The 27891-nt window shown below is 42.1% G+C and overlaps 2 protein-coding genes across 2 annotated transcripts; one reads left to right on the top strand and one right to left on the bottom strand.

Moving 5' to 3' along the window:
• Nucleotides 1-6835: 6835 nt before the first annotated feature.
• PROP1 (PROP paired-like homeobox 1) lies at nt 6836-19751 on the bottom strand. Its single transcript, XM_082379592.1, has 3 exons — nt 12296-19751; nt 10874-11106; nt 6836-10128 (listed from the first exon to the last, which is right to left on the bottom strand). The coding sequence occupies exons 1-3, from the start codon at nt 12402-12404 to the stop codon at nt 9790-9792; spliced, it is 681 nt and encodes a 226-aa protein (XP_082235718.1). The 5' UTR covers nt 12405-19751; the 3' UTR covers nt 6836-9789.
• A 1348-nt stretch (nt 19752-21099) lies between these two features.
• Nucleotides 21100-27087, top strand: LOC309623005 (olfactory receptor 1f45-like). Its single transcript, XM_082379559.1, has one exon. The coding sequence runs from the start codon at nt 24764-24766 to the stop codon at nt 25568-25570; it is 807 nt and encodes a 268-aa protein (XP_082235685.1). The 5' UTR covers nt 21100-24763; the 3' UTR covers nt 25571-27087.
• The last annotated feature ends 804 nt before the right edge of the window (nt 27088-27891 follow it).

The raw sequence follows: 27891 nt of genomic DNA, 5'->3' as shown, positions 1-27891 counted from the left end.
GGAGAGAGAACCATCTCTACCACGTCTGAGGGCCAAGGGCCCAGATGGATGAATGTGCCTGGAAGATTTCTGACTTCCACTCTAAGGACAGGCAGGAGTTCAAGATTCAAGTTTCCTGGGGCTGGGACTAGGCCCTGCTGGGTCTGATACTTGCGGGAATGGGGCGGGTTCTGGGGTCTGGAAAATGCAGGAGACAGTGTGCCCAGGACAAAGTGCCCTGAAGGAGTGTACAAGCTCCAGAGGAAGAGGTGGGATTTGAAGAGTCTAAAACAAAATAAAACAGCAAGGGGGAACTCGGGGTTTGCTTTTAGCCCTAAGGAAGGAAATACATCCTTCACACGTCCCTTCAAAAACAAGAGACTCAAAGCCCCAGCTCCTGGTCCTGCGCTCCTCCCACTTCCCTTGCTTCTGTGCTTTGCCTCTGTGGTGAAAGGGGGACGCCAGTACTTCCACTCCTCTCCTCTTCAGAGTAACTGCTGGACCTGAGTGTATCTACCACCTCCTCTTAAAAAAAAAAAAAAAAAAAAAAAAAACACTGTCCACCGGACTATGATAAAACCAAACCTCTACTCCGGCTGACCCCACTGGGATCCTGCCCTGTCAATCTGAAGCCCAAGCACCAATTTTCATTCATTACCCCAGGCAAGTTGAATGTCTCAAGTTTAAGGGTGATAAAAATTAATTCCCACAACTGTAATTAGTGGGAGTTTGTGCAGACAGCACCAAGCATTTCTGGGCACAGAGAGTGGGGATGGCTGCACCTTTAAGCCCATCCTCCCCAGCCCCCTCTGCGGCTCCTGAGCTCACCTCCAGGCCCCCATGCAGTGTCTCAGTCTTGGCTCTGGCCACTTCTCTCCTGTGAACAGATCCCAGTTCCTGGAAGCCAGACTTGCCCCTGCACCTGACCATGGTGCTGGGCCTGGGTCTCTGCCAGGATCCTGCAGTCAATGCTACTGCTTTATCTCTTCTGCAAGTAAGAAAAACAGCAGGTTTGAGCCACTGAGGCTATTATATTATGACTATTATTAACTTTAAATATACACCCTGCCAACTTCCAGAAGCAGCAGCCACCTCTTCAGTATACTCTTGGGGATCAATTCCTGTCTGTTGGTATTTGGTCCTTAGGGATGATGTTCAGGCACCTGCAGCAGCTGGTTAGGGAAGGGAGTGTCCTTTGGGCTTACAGTGGCATCAGAAGGAAATTTGCATTTTTCACACACTGAATTCCTGTAGGGAGGAGGAATTGCTGAAGTAGCTTTTTTGTTTTCTTTTGGTTTGGTTTGGTTAAAGAGGTAAGGAGTGTTTAACAAGGGAGAGATATATATAGATCACATTAGCTACTTTCTCTTTTCCTGATTGGGCCAAGGTTGGGTCGCATCCCCCACAGACCCTCCTGGACCAGCCCAGAGGCATTCTCTCCTGCTAGAGAACCATTGCCCCCCTCTGGCACAGGACCTCCCTCGCACTCAGACCTCTCACTTCCAGTGTGGTCCTGGGAGGGCAGAAAAGGGTGTCTGGACCCCTTGCATGGCCTCCAAGGAAGAAGCAGCTGCGGAGGCTCCTTGAATTGGAGGCTTTGCAAAGGTGGGACTTCTGAGTGCGCCCAGAGCCCTACCCTGGACCGGGGAGGAGGCTCTGCTGCCAGGCGTGTTCTCTGGCCCATGCGCTGCTGGAGACACCTAGCTTACCCAGGAAGATGTCAGGAAGCGCACCGCGATTAGATCTTCAGAAGTCCACCGCGGGAGATCAGTAAACCAACGAAATACCTCTCCTGGGCGGCCAGCATATACTCAGAGATTCTGTGTCCAGAGTGGCTAGGTTTCAAGGCCAAGGGCTTCTGTGGGTGCCTGTCTTGAGCAGCGGCTGCCATGACCCTCACATTCCTCCCTTTCTCCACGACCCTCTGCTCCCCACACAGAGGGGACAGCGCCTGTAAGTGAGCTCAGAGAGGAGCTCAGCAGAGTGAGGACAAGTCGTCTGAAGTGGGGTGTTGGGGATCTCCTTTCAGACACTTCTTTTCTTCCTCGTCAGAGGCTGGGTTCACATGTCCTCTCCTATCTTGGTATGTCCCAGTGTCTGACAGGAATTTCTTGGATTCGAGATGAATCTCCAGCTTTTGACTCCCACTTGGCACTAGGAAGGTACCCAATAAATGTTTGCATGGAATTCTATAAGGATAGTAGAATTCTAGCTTTGATAACTGAGAAGCCTAACAGAAAAAGTGGAAGTGTTTATAACAGCAAAGGGGGAGGTGGTAGTGGAAGTCTTGGGGACTAAGCAGTTTGCCCTGCCACACTGCTGCTAGGGCAGGTAGCTTGGTCAGGAGTCAATTCTATCCTCTGGAGATGGGCAAGAGGACCTGACTTCTTTGACCTTGGGGTTCATGTCCCTGTGAAGGCAGAGCTTATATGATGGACAGGAAGCTGTCTCTACCCATGCTCCCCCTCACCTCCCTCACCTGACCAGGCTTAGGCTCCAAGCCTGAGTTTCTGAGGTGCCCATGGCTTCCTGACCCTGAATGCATATGAGCCCATCTCACTCTAGAAAATGCCAGAATTTCCCAGAGGTGTTCTAGCTGCTAGTTGACATACCCTATACCAGCTCCTCAGGTTCTGTTTGCTGGTACAGAGATGCCAGGGCTCAGATGGACCCAGAAGTCCAGCAAACAAATTGATAAGGGCACATTTTGAGCACCCTGAATTCCAAAGCCTTAGGCCATGTGGCTTCCTAGGCCTATCCAGACACTGCAGCCCCCAAAGACCCACACCCACATGCTAGCACAGACACATACACACACACACCTTCAATGAGTCACCCTGTGGGGCTGACGCCTACCCTATTCCATCTTGGGCTTCTTAGCTGGGTGCTAGGAGAGCTGTAAGGGACCCCCTAGGCTTTCAGATGCCTAGTATTGAGGGAGTTGAATCTGAGGGGCATGTCGTAGGGAGTGGAGGAAGGACCTCCTGGAGCAGGAACCTGGAAAACTCTGAAGTTAGTTGACCAAATTCAAAAGAGACTGAGTCTCCGAGCTGCTCTTGTTACTGGGACTTTGGGTTCAGCTTTTGCTTCTAGCGTGAAAAAGAGTGAGCATTTTAATTCCAGGAGAATTTGGAAAAACCGGGAAAATAGCGGGAGGATTGATTGGTAGGAGCCCCTGCAGGGGAAAACCCACCCAGTACAGTCTTAGAGCCTGGCACTGGGTCCCCTACTCTGGACCCAGCACTTTGAAGGCCCTCTCTGGTCCTCATCCAGCCGCTCCTGTCTCCACCAGGTGAGAAGCTTTCAGGGTCCAGGGCGCTTGCCACCTGGAGCTCCAGCTCCTTTCCCCGCTTAGGTCTAATACCTAGGTCGCCTGTACCGCGATTCCCTGCCCTAATGGCACTGATCTCGCTTCCTGGGTCTGCAAGATATTACCAGGTTTCATCCTCCGAAAGGCGGCTGAGTCAAAGAGGGAGTCATTGAGCCGAAGGGGGCGCTGTTTGCGCGGGTGGACGGTTCAGACAGCGCCTAGATGTGCAGTCTGGGAACGGGCGAACTGAAGAGGTCTCTGGTATAGGAGGGAGCAGCCGCCAGGCAGGCAGTGGGCCGGGGTCTTCACGTGTTCTCCTGCCAATCTCGGGAGCCAGGAGCCCCCGGTCTGGATGCGCGGAGAGGGACTCTTCTCAAGACCCTTAAGGCCGCGAGCTCAGAACCTAGAGAACTTGTCCTGCGGCCGTGAAGGGACCAGGTGTCGTTTGCATTGGGCAAAAAACCCCGAGCTCGGGCTGGAGAGGAGCCAGACCCCGGGACCAAGAAGTGTCTGAAGCGCTTAGAAACGCGTTGCTCGAGCTCCCGGGAAGGTGAGGCTGGTAGAGCTAGAAGTGGCCCAGGCCTCGAGTCCCCAGGTGTCTGGGAGGAGGTTTCTCACAGGAGCTGAATGTTTTAACTCCTCCGCTTTCTTAGGCCTGGTTGTTTTCATTGCGTCGAGCATGCCCCGCCCGTTCCCAGCCCGGACCTGTAGGGTCTCCGGGACCGCACCTCCCAGCCTTCTAGGAGCGCCTGGAAACTCCGCGATTCAGCCCCGCAGTCTTCAGTAGTTTGCAGGAGCGCCCTAATTGTTTCCAAAGTCGCCTGGAGCAGTGCGCCCCGCTACGCCACCCCAGAGCTTCTGCCCCTTACGCCCTGCACACCCATTTCGGACTCCAAGTCATTTCGTTTTCTGAACTCAGATTTGGATCCTACTGGGAATGGAGCTTCCTGAAAAACCAGGGATTTAGATTTCCCAACGCAAAGAAGAATTCGTGACTTCTTTACCCTCACGTGGCTGCATTTCCCCTTTGGTTGGCGGGGATGAGTGAAGGGATGTCGCTGCTTCAAAGGCAGTTATTTTTCTTTCTCTTTTTCAACCCCAATTGGGGCAAAGATTCCAATCTTCTGCCAGTTTGAACTGTAAGGATATCTCTAATCCCGAGAAGGAAGGACAGGGGAACCGGAAGAGTCGAGGTACGCCTTGTTCTGCCTCTTGGGCTTTCTAAGACCCGCAGGGACGCTGAGATGCCTTGTTAACCTCTCCGGCCTCAGCCCCTCAGTTCAGTCCCTGGCACCATAGGCACCAGGACCCGTGCAGGCTGACAGCGAGGGGGGGCCAGTAGTGCGCAAACACCCTCTGTCTTCCTTCCTTCGCTCGCACCCCTTCCTCCCCCGTAGTGGGTCCGCGGGCCGGGCAGCGGGACAGGAGGCTGAGAGGGGCTAGGAAGGCTGGAGTGAAGGACACAGAATACTTGACCGCGCATGTGCCAGCTCGCCAGCAGGTGTGATGAGGCCGAGGGGGACCCCGGATGTGTGCCGCTGCCTGCGTGATCCTGAAAAGCTAGTGGGAGAACCAACCCTCGAATAGAGAACCAAGAATAGATTTTTAAACCTCACACGAATTTAACTTATGATATGTGATAAACGTAGCAATTTGATTCAATGAATAAGGTAGTTTATTTAATGAATAGTGCTGGTATATTTTACTATTGATCTAGAAGATACTCAGTCCCTTGATTCTCAGCATATACAAAAGTAGGTTCTGTATTTATTTTAGATTTTTTAAAAATCAAACCTTTAAAGAAATATTAGGGGGAAGAATTTTCTAGGCTTAAAGAAAAAAAAATTTTTAACTAAACAGGACATTTTCCTAAGCTACACTTTTTGGTAAACTAATCAGGCTGTATCTCTTACAATTTTAAATGTACATAACCCTTAACACAGCAGTCCAACCTTGGAACATCTAGCCTACAGAAGTAAAAAGCACCTGGACCAGAGGAAACTGTAGGGGGAAAATGTGATTCAATGGAAAGCCATGCACTGTTTAGGGCCCTCCTTTCCAGGTTATTTGATTTTTTTTTTTTTTTTTTTTTTGGCTGTGTTGGGTCTTCGTTTCTGTGCGAGGGCTTTCTCTAGTTGCAGCAGGCGGGGGCCACTCTTCATCGCGGTGCGCGGGCCTCTCACTATCGCGGCCTCTCTTATTGCGGAGCACAGGCTCCAGACACGCAGGCTCAGTAGTTGTGGCTCACGGGCCCAGTTGCTCCGCAGCATGTGGGATCTTCCCAGACCAGGGCTCGAACCCATGTTCCCTGCATTGGCAGGCAGATTCTCAACCACTGCGCCACCAGGGAAGCCCGGTTATTTGATTTTGATTCTTTGTGCGCTCTGAGGCTTTCTTTGCCTTTGAGCTAATTTATAACTCTGTAAATTGTAGATAACTGAGAGCAATGCAAAATAATTCTTGTCTGTAGACACGTAAATAAATCCCATCCCCTGAAGGGTCAATTGAATTCCCTCCTCAACTAGGAAAGAAGGCAGTTTTGCCTCCATTTACACATTCATTTCACTATTCCTCATATATAAATATGCTTGGTCTTTGTCCTTTGAACTGGCTTTGACATCTTTATTGTTGCCTTATTAATAATGAGTTAAATAAAATTTACGTATCTCTGAGAGTCATGATTTTACCTTTTTTTTTTTGAGAATTATCCTTTAATGAAACAACTACAGTGGCATTTGTGGTGGTAAAACAAAACAAAATATCAAACTAACTCTGACTCTCAAATGATAGGGGAATGGTTAAATGGCTCATAAAATTGCCAGTTAATGGAATGAAAACAATAAAAATCTATGTGATCCAGTTGAAAGATGTTTTTATATCTATATCCACTTACAGTAGGATCTCATTTTTATTTTTAAAAAGGAAAAAATATTAGTGTATGTGCTACTGAGTCCAAGCTCACTCTGCTTGCCACATAACAGGCAAATAAATCAGGAGACGAGGTGTTGAGGCAAGGAATGGCAACTTTATTTGGAAAGCAGGTGTCTGAGAAGATGGCAGACTAATGTCCTAGAGTAACATCTTTTTTCTTACCTTCTTTTATTTTGTTTTTTTTTGTAGAGTAACATCTTATCAGGATCTGGATGCTAGCTTTTTTTTTTTTTTTTTTTTATTCACAGTAATTATTCTGGAATCTAGTCTTTGTTTTCAGATTCCTGGGGGATATTTTTCTTTTTTTTCTTTTTCTTTTTTTTAATGTTTATTTATTTATTTATTTATGGCTGCGTTGGGTCTTCGTTTCTGTGCGAGGGCTTTCTCTTGTTGCGGCAAGTGGGGGCCACTCTTCATCGCGGTGCGCGGGCCTCTCACTATCACGGTCTCTCTTGTTGCGGAGCACAGGCTCCAGATGCACAGGCTCAGTAATTGTGGCTCACGGGCCTAGTTGCTCTGCGGCATGTGGGATCTTCCCAGACCAGGTCTCAAACCCGTGTCCCCTGCATTGGCAGGCAGATTCTCAACCACTGCGCCACCAGGGAAGCCCTAGCTTTTTTTATAGAACAGAGAAGGGGAGGAGGTGAGGAAGTAAAGTAAAAGGCCGTAAGTCTTGCAAAATATCTCCTGGTTTTTGGCCATCCTCAGGGAGGGGCTGCGTTAATTTCTTCTTTTCTGCAGCCATTCACAGTTGGGCAGGGTCAGGGTGTTTGTTTCCCTGTGAGCTGAACAAAGGCACTTTAGTTTAATATTCAGGCAGAGGGGCAGGGTTCCCCGAGGAAGGCCATTATGTATGCCTATAGCTATAGACAACAGCCTTTTAGTGATTATAGTAACAAAAAGTAATGGAGAGCAAAGGTTAAAGTAAAAGAAACAGATCCAACATGGAGTCAGATCTTGTTCTTCCCTGTTACATGTGTATGTCTGTATATTTTTCTATGAGCATAATAAGTTGCAAACAGATACACACTACTAATGTTGTTTATCTCATGTTGAGTTGAAATTGCTTAACATGGGGTTTTGTGATTAATCCAGGTTAATATGTATAAATATATATTCATGTATAATACATATTCATCTATATAATATATATGTCTTATATGTATATAAATCTTTTGGGTTGACTGTTACAAAGACCCTATATAACTTTTGTAATTTATAAAACTCTTATTAAGATTTGTTTTATAAAAAAATACCAAGAAGTTTCCTGAGGGACATAAGAGAAATCTGGAAAAAATAACAAGACACACCTTGTATTTGAATAAGAAAATTTAACATTTTAAAGATCCTTACATTTTTGGTAATTAAGACACTATGGTACTGATATCAGAATAGAGAAGCTAATTGGTGGGAAAGAATTAGGAGTCTACAACTGCCCCATATGAAATCTTAGTGTGTGAAAAAATGTTTTTACAAATCAGTGTTAGACTGTTAAATAAATTATATTGGAAAAACAAGCTAGCTGATTGAGGGGAAATTGGATGACTATTTTACTGCACAAACTAAAATAAATTTAAGATGACTCAAGGCATAATATTTTGATCCAAATAATGAGGAAAACATGGGTGAAGCCAGTAAAATTAAGAGGAGATTTCTCACTTGGGGTTCCTCAAGCACTAATAAGAGATAACTAAATCAAATACACAAATAACTCAGAAAAGCAATGCAGAGGAGAAAAAAAAGTAAATTGCCAATAAACATGAAACTATTTTTAACTTTCACTAGCAATCGATTAAATGAAAACTGAAAAAATAACCAACTAGGAGACATCACTCTCAGTTAAAAAAGTGTCCAAAATGATCAATGTCGATAAGGATGTGCTGAAACTGACACTGACATTTTGGGAGGCATGCAAACCAGTATTATCTTTCAGGAAGGCGGTCTGGCGCAAGGGGATAATTACATGGAAATGGAATTGTGCATCACAGAGGTTTCAATTCCAGACTTTTAAAATATAATGCATATAAAAAACTGCAAATAAAATCCCTAGAGGCTTGTTTACTCAGAATTCTTCTATGGATCTGCCCATAAGTGAGGTAGACCTACATATAAATAAGTAAATTATGAGTAAAATAAGTACATTACAAGCAATATAGTATATAAATGGCAAACCAACTAGGCCACACCATGTTTCTGTTAGGAGAGCTCAGACTAAGGCACTTCACAGCAGGTTCTTTCCTGGGAATGACCTCTTATGAGCCTCAAGACTCATGGTTTGCTCTTGGAAAAGTTTGCCCTTAATCAAATTGTTTCTTCTCTATCACAAACTGAAACTGAGCCCCTCTAAAATTGAGTTCCCTTTGTGAGTTTATGACTAATCTCTCTACTCAAAACTTTATTCCCTTGTTTGTCTCTTCTGACCTCAATCCTGTGCTAACTGAACACTAATCAAACAGAATCAGACGACTAAACTTGCTATTGTCTATAACATCATTAATGTACTAAAATTGCTGTTGTAGATATCATCATTAACACACAAACTCAGGTTGTTTCTCCAGAGCAGGATGAGCTCACAGATTCCCCAGGTGGCTAGAGAATTGTAAACTGGACACATCCTGACTTCCACAATTATGATTAAGAGATGTCACAAGACGATGATTAATCCCAACTTCTTTTTTCTTCTTCTTTAAAAACACTCCCAACTCAAAGGCCAATTTGGAGCAGATCTGAGGCTTGTCTCCCACTCCCTTGCTTGGCGCCCTGCAATAAACCCTTACTTTACTGCAAACATCAGCTGTCAGAGTTTGGCTTTCTGTGCTGCAGTCACAGGAGCCCTTGCTCAATAACAAAACCACATGCAGGTGACTTAAAAGTTACGTTGAAGGTAACGTTGAAGACTCTTACAGGCTTAGCAAATCAGGTATTATTTATTTATTGTTTATAAAACACTGGAAAGCTAATATTTGATGATCAGATTTACAAAGCCTGTTGGAAGTAGGAAAGACTGGAGCTAAGGGAACCAAGGAAGAGGATTAATTAGAAAACGTGGGGCCAGAAAAAGCAAAGTGTCTGCTGGAACAGAAAGGAGAGGAATAAATTCAAGAGCTATTTCCAGGATAGAATGAACAAAACTTAATGATGGATTCGAATGGTGGTGATGGGGAAGGGATGTATAGGTAGACTTTAAATCAAAAGCCTTATTGAAATCAGCTAGAAACAATGGGGATGAAGGTCCTCAACTGTGATCTCAATGAGTGAAGTCCCAAAAGTTCTATCCCCTTCAACCATTTCCATCCACCAGCAGCAACCACTGCTTCCCTCAATGTCACTTTCCCACCAGTCACCTCCACTGGGGCTCTTTACCTATATCTTCCAGTAGTTTCACCTCCTTAAATTCACTCAGTCAGCTCAGTGAGCCTTCATCATGATCTCCCATTTTAACATTCCCAGTCTCTGAGCTGTCCCTCACCATATTTCTACTTCGCCCTTAGAAGGAAAGGAAACAACCCAGTTTTCTGTATTGTGAGGGTCACAGGCTGGGAAATTACCTTATCAGTACTTGTTTAACTTTAGTTCCAGGACTTTGGTGGCTCAAGGCTGAGGGGAAGCATGGGTGGGGGTGGAGGGCAGGGCAGATGACCAGCAGGGGTTGGGTGCAGGGTGGGGTACCAGTCTTCAGACTGGTGGGGTCGAGCAAAGGAACCACCAGTGGAGGGCTGAGAGGGAAGGGCATGGTTGTAGGGGTGAGGGAAGCAGGTCATTGGGGGAGGTGGTGTTGGGTAGGAGTAGGGGCAAGCAGGGCGCTCAGGCAAGAAACCAGAGAAGGTGGCAGGAGACAGATGGGCCAGTGGCTGGAGCAGTGACCGCTCTTGCTTCCTCTGCTTAGCTCTGCGGTTCTGGAACCAGACCTGAGGAGGAGGGAGAATAGCCACATCAGAGCCCCTCTCTCAAATAGGTGGCATTCTCATATGCGGCTACAGACTGGTACAGAGCATAAGACTCCCCCACATCCCCAGAGGAAGTAAAGCTCTTGCAGAAGGCATAGCTGAGCCAGGCCTAGTGACAAAGCAAGACCCACACCATTCCCCCAATCCATGTCTAAATTTGCCCTGCTACAACTTTGGGTGAGTAAGAAATGTCAACTTCTAAAAAGAAAGAGATAAACATGACACAGTGGCATTTCACCTCCACAGAGAATGGGAAATTTCCTCTAGGGTTATTAGAGACTAAGACTATGGATGAGTTTAATTGTTACAGAGCAGGTTGGATTTAGGGTACAGTTTATTCTTAAGATTAATTAACTCTATGGTTAGAATTGAGGGAGCATCAGGTTGATTGAGTTTCAAGGCCATGGTTAGGGACAAGGTTACATACGTGTGTGAATAGTCAGGATTGAATTTCTGTTGGAGTTCACATCACTGTTAAGGTTGGGGTTTGATATTGAAATTCAAGTTAGATTAGGTTCGCTCCAAGGTTAAACTCAAGTGACATTCCTGACGTAGATGAGGTTATGCTGACTGTTGGGTAAGACTCTGTTCTGGTGAACATTTTGGTTAGGGTTATAGTACCCTGAGAATTTATGTCCCAGTAGTTCCCAATCACCGAATCTGCATTTCTTCAGGGGATGGTGGGGGAAGGATCCTGGGCCATCACCTGGATTCTGGCTTCGCTGAGGCCTGTGTCCTGGGCGAGGCCTTCTCGGGCCCAAATGTCAGGATACTGGTTCCTCACAAAAGCTGACTCCAGCTGTTCCAACTGCGCTGGACTGAAGGTGGTGCGGTGGCGGCGCCGGGAGTGTGGGCGACCCCTCTGTTCTCCTTGCGAGCAAAGACTTGGTCTCCCCACTCCTACACCAGAGAGGTTCCTGTAGGGCTGAGTGCTCATGTCTGAGAAGGAGGGGGGAGGGAGAGTTTGCTGCCGCATTGACCCACCCATCCATCCCGGACCACATATGCTGGAACCCCCAGATTCTACTAGGACCCAGTGTGTTGCTCATACACTCTGCCCTGACCAGAAATTCTTCAGCATTCAGAATTAGCTGAATCCAGCTCAGCCTTGGCCCTGCTTCACTTCTGAGTCCCCTAACCCATGCTGCCCTCTCCACATGAAGTCCGCCCCTCAGACTCACTTGTCCTGGGCACTCACGCTCCCTCTGCCTCACTTCTGCACCGTGTGCCCACTCCCTATTACACACCCCCAGATGCATCCCCATGTAAGGCATGCCCCTCCAAAGCCTTTCACCTCTCTGAGCACACATACCACCTTCCTGGGTCTCACCCTGTGGATCTCCTATTCGCTCTGACACCCTAACAAACTGCCCAGGTCTCTGTCTAAGACCCCTATGACTTGCTCCCTGCTCTCATGGTTCACATGCAACTTAAGCCTTTATATTGTTCCCATTGTCCCATTCCCCCCACCTGGGAAGATGAAACATTCCTCACTCTTCTGCTCAGACACACCCTCCCCACACATACATTTCATCTTCTCCCCTATCCCAGTCCTGGCCTGGCCACCAGGCTGCAGGAACCTGAGCTCGTGGGAAAGGCTTGCCTCTTCTCCCTACAGGCTCACTAAGCCCCCACAGTAATTAGTCTGAGAGCCAGCCGGGGAACAGAGAACAGGAGCAAAAGGAAACACCTGGGAGGCACACACTGAGAAAAGATATCTGGAGTGAGGGTCCCATCCCCATGGGGACCCAGGGGGTAGTCCCTACCCAGTGCTCACTGTCCACCTTAGCCCCCTGCTCCCCTCGGATCCAAAGCCCTGGCCCCTCCAACTCTCTTCCTTGGAGAAAGCAGTGCAGTGGGCGAACTCTGAGGTCAGGAGGGAGGAGACAGATTTCAGCTCTGCCTCTGCCCCCTCCTCATCAGTCAGGGCCTCAGTGCGCCACTCTGTAAAGCAGAGGAGTTGTACCGCCCCATGTTTTCTAAGATTCCCTTGTTTTTAACATTCTAGGATTCTGGGCTTTTATCTCTCCTCTTCACTTTCCTCGTGGCGAACCATCGCCCCACGGAGCCTGGGCATGGAGCGTGCACACCTGCTGCCTCCTCAGGACCACCCCAGAGATTCACTCACCCACCGTGGAGGTCAAAGTCCCAGCGGTTGCGTAGCCCTCGGGCCAGAGACTGCTGCAAACTCGCCCCTTCTTTTGTTTACCCTGCTCACTCTTCCCTTCTGCATCCATGGCTCACAACAAAGACCAAAGACAGCCCAGTCTCGTGTCCCTGAGTCTCTGATTCTGGATCAGTCTTTCTCTGTTTCTGTTCCCCTCTATGCCTTGTATTTCACTGCTTTCCCCCTGTTTATACCTCTCTCTGAATCTCTCTCCCTGTGTAGATATAGATAGATAGATCTTTTTCCCTCTCTCCTTTTTTCTAACTTTTATTTCTATTTCTAATTCCCCATTCCTTTGCTTGAGTATCATCTCATTCTGCCTTGCCCTCACCCTGTTTCTCTGTTTTAGTCTCCACTTTTCTCCCCCTGCCCCTTCTCTCTCTGGGATGCTGTCCTCTCCTTTTGCTCTCAGCTGCCTACTTTCCCAGCTTGCAATCCCACACTAACTCTTTCTCCCTGAGCCTTGGAGGAGTGACCTGTTCCTCACCCCTGTGGGCCCATCCAATCATTGCCTGGTCACCAGAGCCCCCATCATCAGGGGAGGATCACAAGCCGGATGAGGGAAGGTGCTCTGTTGGAGGGTCCAGGGACTGGGGCCAAGAGCTCATATTCCCAGAGGACCAAATTCTTTTGTCCTGTTAAATCCCCTCCTGGGAGCAGGCAGGGGAAGGAAGAGAAAATGCATTCCTCCTGAGACCCCTCCTCAGAACCTCATCATGAGAGGAGAGGGAGAGAGTGTGCAAATGGAGACCAGGAGTAGGGCCTGCCTTGTGTCTCAGTATGTGGGTGATTCCCAAAGACTTCTTTCCAGGAAACTAAAAAACTAAAAAACACAAGTACATTCTGGCCCCTCCAAGATATCCTGATTCTCAGAATACACTGGACACCCCCTCAGGACAACCTGAGCCATAGGATGAGTCTCCCGGACACCATAGTTCTCAAGTACTTTCTGCTTTCTTCTCCCAAATGTCACCTCCTCATTCACCCAGAACCCCCCAGGACTCCATGACCTTCCAAGGTCACCCAGACCTTCAGAGAATGCTTACCCTCAAGAGCATCTGAATTCCAGGTGCATCCTGATCTCCCTGGACCTCAGGACTCTGCAGAAGGTTGAGATTCCCATGACATCCTGACATTCTGATTCTTCAAGGAAACCCTGACATACCCAGCATCCCTGAGCAGTCAGGACACCCTGATACCCTCAGTACTCTGCTTCTTGAGATTACTTAGATCTAGGAAGTACATTCTGACATCCCTAGGACATCCTGACCCTTTAAAGACAACCCAATACCCTAAGACTCTAGGGTCCTCTAGGACACACTGAAACCTAGAGCATTCAACCTCAACTAGGAGATTATCCCTGTCCCCCGGCATGAAGTTCTGAAATGTCAGAATAGACTGAATCAATGAGGGCACCCTAATCCCCTTGGAACACACTGTACTCATAGGACTGTCTGATCTCCAAGGTTATGCTAATCCTTTACACACATCCTTTAAAAGAACAATTCAAGACAGAAAAACATGGTAATCTTCCAGGATCCTGAGGCTTACAATATGATCTATGGATCAGAAGTATAAGCAGCACATGAGAGCTTGTTAGAAATGCAAAATTTGAGGCCCCACTTCAGTCCTACTGAATCAGAATCTTCACTGTAACAAGATCCCCAAGAGAACTGACTGTACACTTGTCTTCATCAGCTCTGGCTGCCATAACAAAATACCAAAGGCAAGGTGGCTAAAACAACAGATATCCATTTCTCACAGCTCTGGAGGCTGAGAAGTCCATGATTAAGGTGCCAGCTGATTCAGTTCCTGACAGCCTTTTCCTGGGTTACAGACAGCCACCTTCTGTGTCTTCACAAGACAGAGAGAGAACTCAGTCCTGGTCTCTTTTCTCTTCTTATAAAGACACTACTCTCATCTTGGGGCCTCACCCTCATGATCTCACTTAACCCTAATCACCTCCCAAAGACCCCACCTCCAAATATCATTGCATCACATTGGGGTTAGGACTTCAAGATATGAATTGGTGGGGAGACACAAATATTCAGGTCATAACAACATAAAAGTCGAGAAGCACTGATCCAAGACGCCAACCCCTCTCCCCCTACCCCAGGGTATACTGTGACCTCCTAGAGAAACCTGAGCTGCATGACAGCCCTGCCACCCAAGATTCATGTAGTCAACTTGGATCCACAAGCACACACTGAATTCCAATACCCTTGCTGCCTCAAAATAGCCTACCCCTATAAGGGAACTCTGACCAGCCATCCAAAACAGCCTGATGATCCCAGGACACTCTGATATTACAAAGAAACTCTGACCTACTACCCTGCTCCCCAAGACATTGAGACACTACAGGTTTGACTTGACATTATTTCTTAGGAGGCTGGGGAGAAGTTTGTTTTCCAGGGCATCCTGATTCCCACTCCCGACCCTGACCTTCAAGGAAGCCTGATACCCAGGGTTCTCTCACCCTACAAGAGGCAGGATGGTGTAGTGGGGTAGAATACAGGTTCTGGAACCAGGGGGCCCTGGGTTCAAATATCAGCTATACCACTTACTAGCTATGTGATCCCGGGCTCATTACTTTGTATCTCTGCACCTCAGCTTTATCATCTAGGGATAATAATACAGTCAATTCTCTTTATGTAGGTAGTTTTGTTCCATAAAGTCACGGTAAACACTGAATTAGTGAATACTGAACCACTGCTACTAAGGGAAATAGGTTCCTGTGAGCCTCTGGCCACACTATTTTTGGTCAACCAATCAATACATAACATTGTTGTATGTGTGTTTCAGTTTAAATATACCTTACTTAATATATATTGTAAACTCATTAACATTGAACTCATGGCCAACAGCACTATAACTCATGCCTGAACAAAGATTATTTTCTCCATTAAACACCTCATGACCCTCCTGCACTTAGGAACACTAGACAGCATTGCAGTACTATGCTTGGGGGCCATTTTGAACAGTACTATTACCTTTAAAAGACAAAAATGTATAAAATATTGGCTTAGACAAGATAGAAGTTTATTTCTATCACACACAAAATAAGTTCAGAAGTAGGTATTCAAAGGCTGGTACAGTGGATCTAAGATGTCATCAGACCCCCAAGCTCAGAAATTTCTACTCCACTATCTTAGTGTAAGTTTTCCATCCTCATCTTATGGTCCAGGTGGCAGCTGGAGGTACAGTCGTCATTTCCACACCACAGGCCAGAGAAAGAAGGAAAAGTAGAAGAGCGAGCAACCACATGCTGGGAGGGTGGTGCACCCCAAGCTCTGTGGGACAGAAGTTCCTGCATTCAGGACCCTTCCTGACCTTGCCCTGTCCCTGTGTGCCTCTTCCTCTGGCTGTTCATTTGTGTCTTTTATAATATCCTTTACAATGAACCAATAATAGTGAATAAACTGTTTCCTTGAGTTCTGTGAGACATTATAGAAAATTATCCAATTTGAGGATGGGGTCATGGAAACCCCGATGTGTAGCCAAGTTTAACAGAGTATGAGTAACCTGGGGGCCCAGTACTTGTGATTGGCATCTGAATGGGGGTAGCTTTGTGGGACTGAGCCCTTAAACTCTGGGATCTGTCCTAGGTCAGGATAGTTAGTATCCGAATTAAATTAAATTATAGGACACCCAATTGGATTGGAAAGGAAAAAGTAAAATTGTCTTTGTATGTGGACACAATAATCTGCCATGTAGAATTTTTGATGGAATTATAAGGAATCTATTATAGCTAATTAGTGAGTTTAGCAAAGTTTCAGGATTCAACACCAATATTTAAAAAAATAATCATATAGCAACAAATAATAAATAATTTGGATTAAAAACAGTACCATTTATAGTAGCATAAAATATGATACATATAGTGTTAAAGTTATCAAAAATATGAGCAATCCGTACACTGAAAACTAAAAATAATATTCATGAGTGGAATTAAAGAAAACCTTTTAAAATGAAGAAATATGCTATGCTTTTGGGTCAGGAGACTAATTATTGTTGTTAATTCTGAAATTGATAACATTTCATGTGGTCTCAAAATTTCATCAGACTTTTTCATAGAAATTGGCAAACTGATTCTAAAATTTATATAACAATGCAAAAAACCTAGCATAGCAAAAACAGCTTTGAAAAAGATCTAAGTTGGAAGACTTACACTGTCCAAATTCAAGAATTATTATAAAAAGATTGTAATCAAGACAAATGGTACTGCCATCAGTATAGACAAATATATGAATGGAAAGGAAAGAATTCAGAAATAGACCCAAATACAAAGCCAATTTAGTGGAGAAAGCCTAGCTTTTTAAAACAAGTGGTGCTGGATCAGTTGGCTATCTAAATCATATAGGGTGAGGGGGGACGGAACTTGGATCCATACCTCATACCATATTATAAAATTAACTCAAAATGGACCACAGATCTGAATGTAAAATCTAAAATTATAAAACTTCCAAAACATAGGTAAAAAATCTTTGGGAACTTGGATTACATAAATATGTCTTAGATATGACACCATAAATGAACACATTGGTAAACTGAACATCAAAGTAAAGAACTTCTGCTCTTCAAAATACACTGATAAATGAATTAAAAGACAAGTTACATACTATAAGAAAACATTTGCAAATCATATATCTAATAAGAACATTTATCTGTTAATTCATATATCTGATAAAGGATAACTATGCCCAACATACAAATTCAAGAATATAAAGACAAACAATGCAATTTTTTCAAATGCAAAAAATTTGAACAGACAATTCACCAAGAAATATATGCAATACAACCACCTTGGAAAAGAGTTTGGCAGTTTCTTAAAAATGTTAATTTCTTAAAATGATCCAGCCTTTCCTCTTCTAGTTAATCCAAGAGAAGAAAAAGCATAGATCCATACCAAGTCTTGTAGTTGAATGTTGCTAGCAGCTTTATTTCTAAGAGACAACACAAATCTTCATGGACAGGCGCCTGTATGAACAGTTGTGGTATAGCCATGAAATGGAATATTACCAGCAATAAAAAGGAATAAACTACAGCTACAGCATGGATGAATCTCAAAACAATTATGCTAAGTTAAAGAAGCCAGACAAAAGTGTACATGTTATATGATTTCATTTCTGCAAAACCCAAGAACAAGAGTTGGCAAAGCACAGCCTATAAGCAAAATCCAGCCCTCTGCCTTCTTTTTTCTTTTTTTAACAAGTTCTTTGGAACATAGCCATCATCATTTTTTTTCATATTATCTATGGCTGCTCTCCTTCTACAATGGGAGAGGTGACATTGCAACATCTAGAGTACTCAGTAACTGGCCTTTTACAGTAAAAATTTGCTAACTCTTGTTTTAGTGTACATGTTTAAGTACATAGAAAATACAATGGAATCTACAGAAACATTCCTAGAATTAATAAGCTCATTTCAGAGTATAAGGTGAATACGCAAAATCAACTGTGTGTCTATCTGTTAGCAATAAAAGATTAGAATCTAATCCTCCCCAAATTAATCAACAGATTCAATACAACCCAATCAAAATCCTAACAGACAATTTTAAAGAAATCGACAAGCTGATTTAAAGGTTTATATTGAAAAGCAAAGGACCTAAAATAGCCGAAAACCTTAAAAATTATGAACAAGTTCAGATCACTTACACTATTGATTTCAACATTTAACATAAAGATTCAATAATCATGACAGTGTGGTATTGGCATTAGATAAACATAGAAAAGAATGGAACACACAGAAACTCCAGAAATAGAATTGAATTTCAACAAAGGTGCAAGTATAATTCAATATGGAAACAGAAATCTTTTTAGCAGGTGATGCTGGAACAACTGGTTATCAGTACAGATAAAAACTAACTCTAATTTTTACCTCACACCATATTCACTCAAGGAAATGAATCATAGAGCTAAACACAAAGACAAAATTCTGTTAAACTACTGGAAGAAAACATGGTACAAAATATTTGTTACACTGACTTAGGCAAAGATTTCATGAATAGGACATAAAAAGCATAATTTTAAGGGGAAAGAGTGATAAGATGAACATTAAAATTAATTTTTTTCTCTTCATAAGGCATAAGAAAATTAAAAGCAAGCCACAAACTGGGAGAAAATATTTGCAAAATTTACAATTGAGTCCAGAATAAAAAAAAAAATCTTACAACTCAAAAATGAGAAGAAAAGCAACTCAATAAAAATAAGCAAACAACCCAATAAAAATGGGGAAAATATTTGAACATAAATTCACAAAAGAAGATATATGAATAGGCGATAAGTATAAGATGCTCAACATCACTAGTTATCAGGGAAATGCAAATTAAAACCACAATGAGATATTATTATACATCCAGTAGAATAGTTAATGTTAAAAAGACTGACAATACCCAGTGTTGATAAGGATGTGTAACAATTAGAACTCTCAAATATTGCTGATAGGAATGCAAACGGTACAGCTATTTTTTGCAAAAATAGTATTGCAGTATCTTATAAAGCTAAAACATTTACCATAAAACCCAGTAATCACATTCCAAGAAAAATGAAAACATATGACCACACACAAACTTCTACAGAAATGTACATGGTGGTATTATATACACATTGTATACATATATAGAGATATGCATACGTATTATACATAATAGTTCTAAACTGCAAACAAACCAATTTCCTCAACTGTTGAATGGTTATAAAAATTGTGGATCTCCTTACTATGGAATACTACACAGGAATGAAAAGGAGCACAATGTTAATAAATGCAACAAATTTATGATACACTGACAACATGGATTAATCTCAAAAGCATTATGCTAAGTGAAAGAATTCAAACACAAAAGACCACATACTGTATGATTCCATTTATATTAAATTCTAGGAAACACAAAACTGTAGTGGAAGAAAGCAGATCAGTGATTACCTGGTCATGGGAGGGTGCTAACTACAAAGGGAAACAAGAAAACTTTTTAGGGTGATATAACTGTTGTGTTTCTTGATTGTGGTGGTGGTTACATGACAACATGATTTTAAAATTCATTGAAGTGTAATGGGTAATGTTTATTATCTATCAATTATAACTCAAAACCCCCCCAAAATGAATTTCAAAATATGGGAAGAAAAGAGGCATAAAAATTAAGCAAATGAAAAAAATAGGCAATTATTAACTTCAGGAACATTCAAAAGTTGTGCCAGGAAAAGCAAAAAAGATTTTTGTTACCAACAGTGTATAACAGAGTCAGAAAGTCAATAATAAATATTAATTAAATTAATATTATAACTTATATTAATTAATATATTAATTAACAAATATTAATTATTAATTAATATTATATTATTAATATAATATTATATTATAATTTTATTGTGTATTATTAATTATATGAATAATTAATATATTATTATTAATTAATAATATATTATTAGCGTTATATTATAATATTAATTAATATTATTAATTAATTAAATTAATTAAATTAAATAAATAAATAATAATAAATATTGACATACCTCCAAATTGTGATGTGCCTATATATAATAGGAGCATTTGAAGAAGAGGAAAAGGGATGGTGAAGTGGTATTACTCATCACCTGTCAAAATGGGAAGACAGTATATTGTAAATCAATGATCAAAAATAGCATTATAAGCATATTATTTAGAAATATATAAAAGTATTTATATTGGGAAGTTGGATCATAGAGTGGAAAGATAGGTAGGGAACTACCTTTCTCATTTAAAGACTTTAACTTTTAAAGCTATGCTAATATATTTATTTGACTAAAATAATTTTAAAATAAAAATTCTTGATTAAATACTTGATTTATTCAGTTTTTATATTCTTTTATTATTAATAAGAGCATTTGAGTCTATTTTCCCATAGCTTTTTATATTTTTTCTCTAATTTATGAATCATTTGGTTTTAACTTTCTTTTTGATATGGGGATTATGAAGAACACTGTTTTAAATTTTATCAACTGAACATTTCTTTTTACATTTTGATTTCTGGTTTCTAATTTTTGGCTTTGTGGTGAAGGCCATAAGAGAATATATCCGATGAAATCAATATCTGAGGACTCTATTATAAAGTTTTTGTTGTAGTCAAGAAAATGTCCAACATTTGTAATTATTCCCTGGGCTTAAAATAAGAATATATATTCTCTATTTTCAAGGTGGAAATATATGTATTTTGTATGTATATATATTTTTTAACTGATGTATAGTTGATTTACAATGTGTTAATTTCTGCTGTACAACAAAGTGATTCAGTTATATATGCATTCTTTTTTTATATTCTTTTCCATTATGGTTTATCACAGGGTATTGAATATAGTTCCCTGTGTACATATATACATTTTTAAATCAAATTTCTTTGTTGTTTAAACAAAATCTCTGCCATATTTTTTAATTAACTACTTGATCTATCAAATTCTGGGAATTGTATATTAAAGTCCATCATTAAGACATTAATCAACTTCTTTAAAAAATTCTTATAAACCTTTGCCTAACCTATTGCTATTATATATTGCTTACATTGCTATTGCAAACAGTTTCTACATTGTTTTGTTTGATTTCATAACTGTGATAAGTTTTATGAATTTGTCCCTTGTTATCATAAAATATTCCTCTTTTGTGATTTATGCTTGCAGTTGACTTAATTATTGCTTTGTCTTTAATTAATAATGCCACCCATGTTCTCTAATTTTTGCCCAATTTCATATTTGTGTTCTTCCTTTTTTTAAAAATTGGTTTTAAAACTCACCTTGTGGGGCTTCCCTGGTGGCGCAGTGGTTGAGAGTCTGCCTGCCAATGCAGGGGACACGGGTTCGAGCCCTGGTCTGGGAAGATCCCACATGCCGCGGAGCAAATGGGCCCGTGAGCCACAATTACTGAGCCTGCGTGTCTGGAGCCTGTGCTCCGCAACAGGAGAGGCCGCGATAGTGGGAGGCCCGCGCACCGCGATGAGGGGTGGCCCCCGCTTGCCGCAACTAGAGAAAGCCCTCGCGCAGAAACGAAGACCCAACACAGCCATAAAAATAAATAAATTAAAAAAAAAAAAAACTCACCTTGTAAAAATTTTGCTACGTATATGCACACAAATAGAAACTTAAAAATACACACCCAAGTTCCAATAGCCCACAGATATTATTTAGATGACCACATATATAACCCACACCCAGTATTCCCTACCCCCGTCCACAGGCCAGAATTTCTAAGTGGTACCTCTGGTTTCCTATGTCAGGGACACAGCAACTATTACAGAGATTAATTGAGACAGAATTGAGGGTCTGTTCTTAGACATTACTTTCTTACTATAAATTGACAAACCTTTTATTTGAAAGAAGAAAGAGTGCAGAGTCCTAAAGACTTAAGGATTATACAAAAGGGAGTCTGTGTAGAGCAAAGTGTTCAGAATGGAGCTACCATGAATATCTGTGGGCCAATTTCACTGGCTTCACAATTTTTCTTCAGGTCAATTCTGAGCACAGAGCAAGGGACCAAGTATATTTTGTCTGTGACATGGGCGTGAGATGTACTTGATGCAATGGGAAGCAAGTCTGAGCACTAAACTGATTTCCCCTCAGGCTGAGATATCTGTGTCCAGAGAGGGTAAAAACAAAGAACAGTTAGTATGTGTGCCTTTAATGAGGAGCTGTGGGGAATCCACCTTAGAAGCACCTGTCTGAATCTAAGTGTTCTCCTCCAGTGAGAAAAGCTTTCTTACTCCCCCACTAGCTGTGACTTTCTCATGATTCAGGGTCAAGCAAGGAGCCAGTGGAGACAGGGGTCCCATGATAGCATCTCACAGCAGCAGAGCAGCCAGGTAAGAAAATCTGGGAAAACAGGTGAGGACACAGTTATCTCCAACAAAGACAGATTCACACGGACAAAAACACATACATTTACATTTGGAGAAACACACACTAAATTCTTCAGCATCTCACCAAGTTCAAACGGGAAACATCACCTGGTTTAACATGTACAAGCCTTTCCTCTTTCAGGATGTACTGCCCATTGCAGAATAGAGCAAGCATGTTTCCAAGGTGGAAATGGAAAATTAAGCAGTGGGAAAGGAAAGAGATAACTAAGGGCAGCAGTGCTAAGATCAGTGACGGCAGGCTCTTAGAAATTCTGGCCGAAAGCTCAGAGCCAAGAGCCACCCTCCTTCCTCACAAAAGAGACTCTTCTGTCAGACATTCAAGACCCTCCTGTTCTGCCCTTAATCTCCACCGTTTTATTAGTTGCTTCCCTGTGTACCTTCACTGTGGTCTATGACCACATTACAGAAGTGTCTCAGAGGGAGGTTGCTTGGATGTCACATGGAACCCCACAGAGGGCGTCAGCTTGAGCTGGGGTCCAGGCACTAAGCATCCTCAGTTTTAAGGTCCAGGAACACAAACACTCAATGCTGCAAATACATCAGATGTCTCAGAGACAGTCACAAACTAAAGATACTCACAAGGGACTAATGTATGAAACCAGGCCCTCTTATCATATTGACTTGGGGGTTGAGGGCACCGTTGATTGTACTCCTGGTAGGACTATCCCAGCAAACATTGACAAGAAGTGGCTAACCTTAATGCTGGCAGATCTCTCGACATAGAGTCTGGGTTATTTAGAGCCTGTAGACCTGTTTTTGCCTTTGCCAGTTCCCAGACAATAGGAAAAACCCTATCGCCATCCTGCTATACGTCTTTCACCTTCTACTACCATTTCCATTATGGGAAATAGCTTACAATTAAGACCCTAATATCAACATCTACTGTTTGGAGCACAATGAAAAAGTCTGCACAAATATTGTTTTGGTTTTTCCTTGATGCAACCCCTGTACCCCCCACTTCTACATTCTACATCCTTTCCCTGAAGTACCTTCTTTCAATAGCTCTGGATACTGCCAACTACTGCCTTTCTACCTTTTAATTCTGTGATATAATTTATGAGAAAAATGGCTTCAGATCTCAGAATTTTACCTTGGTTTTACTAATATAACTCTCAAAATGCTAGGATACTTTGTAGTCACCATATTATATACATCCTGCAACCACTCTCCTAAAAGTATTGCCTGTGACATCCTTTATCCCAGTAAGTCAAGACATTTAGCCTGTAAATCTCCTCTGCTGAAATGCCATCTCCTCTCCTCTTTACTATTCGAATACTGTGAATTCTTACAGATTCAAAATGCTCTATCTGACTCTTCCTGCCTGCATTAATTCCTTAAGGCTGGGATGATCACTTGGATATGCCCCATAACTTTACTTTCTCTATGAATCTCTTTTTCCTCTTCAAAAATAATACCAGATACCAGTCATCTTGTTTTGGCCAGCACAGGGAGAAAAGAAATTTCTTCACAGAATTCAGTACATAGCAAACTCACTAGCATGCTTAGCTCATCCAAGCCAACATTTGTGAGCTACTGCAATGACATTTTGATGCTATCCAGTTACAAGGTTGAGGGAAAACTGCCAGGCAGATCCTTCAATGCCTAGAAGAAGTATAATCCTGAGAAAATAAGAGAGATCCAGAATGAATTTGAGTGAGTTGTATAAAGTTATTTGGGTAAAAGAACTTATGACTTTAAACAAATAGCTAAATCTCATTGCTTCATTTTTCCCTTCTGCTTAATGAAGCTTGTTATTTTTAAAATTTACATATATTAAATCTGTAAGAAATGTATGTAAAGCAGGAGGACGCTGCCTGGCACTTGGTTATAGTGTCAATAAATGGTTGATAATTGAAACTTGGAAGTAAAACTAGGGAGGAATTTAAAGAAAAGGGCATTTCAGCTGTTTCAAGACTATAAATGTTATGCGTTCTTTCAATCTAATCTGTCATCACCTAATTTCTCTGAATACCAGATTCTTCATCTCTGATTCTTTTTCTCAGGATCCTCATTTATGAATGATGGATTACAGAAGTTCCCTGGTGGCCTAGTGGTTAGAATTCTGGGCTTTTACTGCTGTGGCCCAGGTTCAATACCTGGTTGGGGAACTGAGATCTCACAAGCCATGTGAGGCGGCCAAAAATCTATATATATGAATGATATGGATTAAAAGAAATCGTGTATGTGAAAATAACTTGTATATACCAGATATTCATTAACTGTTAGTGAAGTATGAATTAAGCTGCATGAAATCAAAGATAATTAAACACAAATTAGAATTATAGAAATTAACCAGCTATTTATTTCATTAAAACTCGCTTCATAGAATTATCTAATGTGAATTAATTCTCAATGACAAAACAGTATCATAAAAAATTTGCTCAAATGATGACATTATCAATCTCATCTACTTTTATATTTGAAGTGTTATTAATTAAGAAATAAATTTTGGATCTGGTATCATTAAAAAATTGTAATCTCTAAACAATATATGGAGCCTAATTAAATAAATATTTCCTTTTACTTTTGACCACATTTTCTCCCCTGCAGACATGGGCAGAGACAACCAGACTGGAGTCACAGAATTCATTCTCCTGGGACTCTCTGGGCAGTCAGAGCAGGAGAAGGTTCTCTTTGGGCTGTTCTTGTGGATGTACCTGGTCACCCTCATTGGGAACCTTCTCATTGCCTTGGCTACCAACTGTGACAGTCATCTCCAAACACCCATGTACTTCTTCTTGGCCAACCTCTCCTGTGTCGACATCTGCTTTTCATCAGTCACAATCCCCAAGATGCTGGTGAATCACATACTGGGAAGCAAGTCTATCTCTTACATGGAATGTATGACCCAGATCTACTTCTTCATCATTTTCATCAACATGGATGGGTTCCTCCTGAGTGTGATGGCCTATGATGTTTATACTGCCATCTGTTGCCCACTCCACTACACCATGATCATGAGGCCCAAACTCTGTGTCCTTCTGGTGGCTGCATCTCGGGTCAGTACAAATCTGCATGCTCTCCTACACACTCTTCTCATGGTCCAACTCACATTTTGTTCCAACAATGCTGTGTATCACTTTTTCTGTGGCCCTTATCCTATTCTAAAACTCTCTTGTTCGAATACCTTTATCAATGACCTGATGGTATTCACTGTGGGTGGATTGGTATTTATGACACCATTTACATGTATCATCATTTCATATGATTACATCTTCTCTAATATACAGAAGTTGCCATCTGCCCATGGAATAAGGAAAGCCCTGTCCACGTGTAGATCCCACCTCACTGTGGTCTCCCTCTTCTATGGGGCAATCCTGGGGGTCTATATGCACCCTTCATCCTCCTACTCAGTATAAGATGTGGTGACCACTGTCATCTTCACAGTGGTGACTCCCCTCGTCAATCCCTTCATCTACAGCCTGAGAAATCATGACACGAAGGGAGCTTTAAGGAAACTAATTTCATATTCTATAATTTAAAAATTTTAGAACTGAGAGGACTCTTGGATAGCATACATTTCTTCATTTTACAAACCAAGAAACTGAGTCCCTATAGGTGTAAATTTACCCATGACTATTCCTCTAATTAATGATATGTGATCATGGTCGTGCTTTTAAATACGAGGCTGATAGGTGCTCATAAGTCATAAAACCATTAGTTATCTATAAAAAGGTGTGATTCTAAAGCACTCATTTTACAGACAACAAAAATTCAGGAAAAGACAGGATTGGGTCCAGCAACCCTATAAGACAGTGGCTACCATATGGTCTGAGAATTTCAGAAAACTTTAGAGCTGGCTCTCCTCAGTGTCACCTGTCCTCTATGGCCTCACATTAGGAGATGTTAAATTATCCCCAATTAACTGAGTCACAGAAAAGTTACTTTTTCCAGGGCTGTACAACTAGCAATTATTGGTTACAAATGGTCCTGTTACTTTCAGGGTCTTTGGTCATTACTGAATTAGTTAATTTTTCCTCTGTCCTAGGCTCAATTCCTACCCTCACCTCTCACAGCTCAGAACCTACCCTTGCACTATTCTTCTTCCCCCACCACCAATCTAACTTTTTGGTGCTTTATTGCCTGGCATGGGTGTCAGGGATGAGTATCAGGGGATGAGCCTCAGACAATAGCTAGACTTCCTCATATAAATCTCGGTATCCCTTCAAATTTAGATGGGCTAAGAGAAGCAGAGGTTCCCTTAATGCTAAAGTGTCCAGAGTTACTATAGCACCTTAGGAACATGAAAACATGAATTAATTACAGGATTTGGATTAGAACCCAGAACCTCTGACTCCAAGTCCAGAGTTTGTTCCAATCCATGGGGCAAGTTTCCAGGAGGCCTTGCCTCTTTTCCTACTCTACATCTGAGGGTTCCCACCTTGTCTTCCCTGGTGTCCAGAGAGCACTCACCTAAATCTCCAGTGGTCATTCTTCAATAGCCTTCAATTCCTCATTGGCCTTCTCTCCTTTCTCAATCTTCTCTACTCTTGTGAAAAATCAGTACTCATTGTCCTCACTATCACCTCCTTTCCCACTTGGTCCCAACACTGACCAGCTCTTACCATGAGCACAGCAACAGGATTATAGTGGTTCTGACTACATCCTGCCTCCCCCTACACATATCTGTCCTGCACACAGGATCAGTTTAATCCTCCTAAAACATTGATGGCATCCTGTCAGCCAATCCCTATAGAAATATTGAAGAGGCCAGGATAAATCCAAGTATTACCTTCAAATACAATGCCCAAGATGTCTTGGCCCTGAGCCATACTTACAACTTTATTTGTCATCAACTCACATAATTATATGTTCCATGACTTTCTCCTAATTCTCTTCCTCTTTCTTTCATTCATCTGCTGAAAGACTCCCTTGATTTTTTAAGACTCTAATAATTGTGCATTCCCCTTAACTCCTTTACTAATTACATCTCACAGACATGTACTGAGCACACAACATAGTTCTTCTTGGATGTAGTAAATGAACTCCCAAATGTATGTTGGTGCCAGTGGGAACCTGACTACATGTGATAAAATCAATGTAGTGTTCTGAACTGTTAAGTTTTATTTTAGAAGTAGTTTAGTGCAAATGTTCGAGATATAATAACATGGACTAATGTTGGTGTTTAAGGTTACATGACTCATTTTGGTCTCATCATATTCTTCCTTGCATTACCCATATCTGCATACATGTCTCCTCTGGTTATTACATTACATATTCACTTTGATAAAATACCATAGATTATGCATGGGCACATCCCATACAATGCTCAGTAGAGTTTTTGGTCATCCCATGTAATCATGTATTGAAAAATCACTGATGATGTGGTAGGCAAGTCTAATGGGAAACTGGGAAGTGAACATTCCTAGACACAAAAAAATCAGAAGGGTAAAAATTTAAATCTAGGGACCTAAAGTACTGAGAAGGTTACTCCAGAACACAGAAAGATTTCACTGCATTCTGGGACCCAATGAAGCAGCAGGGTTGAATGAAAAGAGCCATGTTTGGGATATAGTTTTATTGTTCATCCCTCTCCCCCTCAACTCTCAGTCAGAAGTTGGCTGTGAGAAGGAGCATGAGGATAGAGAGAAATCAGTGAACTGACAATAGGGTACAAAGTCAAAGGGAAAATCACTCTCTATCTACATGGTCCCCATTCGTTCACCTCAGGGGAGAAATC

This window comes from Balaenoptera borealis (assembly GCF_965194805.1).
Source record: "Balaenoptera borealis genome assembly, chromosome: 2".
Lineage (NCBI taxonomy): Eukaryota > Metazoa > Chordata > Mammalia > Artiodactyla > Balaenopteridae > Balaenoptera > Balaenoptera borealis.
The sequence above is the reverse complement of the archived record's forward strand: the minus strand, read 5'-3'. Positions and strand labels throughout refer to the sequence as shown.

Excerpts from the sequence above, each read along its gene's own strand:
- PROP1 (XM_082379592.1), bottom strand. The coding sequence starts at position 12,404 with ATGGATGCAGAAGGGAAGAGTGAGCAGGGTAAACAAAAGAAGGGGCGA. Across the intron at positions 11,107-12,295 it reads GACTTTGACCTCCACGGTGG|ACATGAGCACTCAGCCCTAC; the intron begins GTGAGTGAATCT and ends CCTCCTTCTCAG. Across the intron at positions 10,129-10,873 it reads TCAGCGAAGCCAGAATCCAG|GTCTGGTTCCAGAACCGCAG; the intron begins GTGATGGCCCAG and ends CCTCCTCCTCAG.
- LOC309623005 (XM_082379559.1), top strand. The coding sequence starts at position 24,764 with ATGGGCAGAGACAACCAGACTGGAGTCACAGAATTCATTCTCCTGGGA.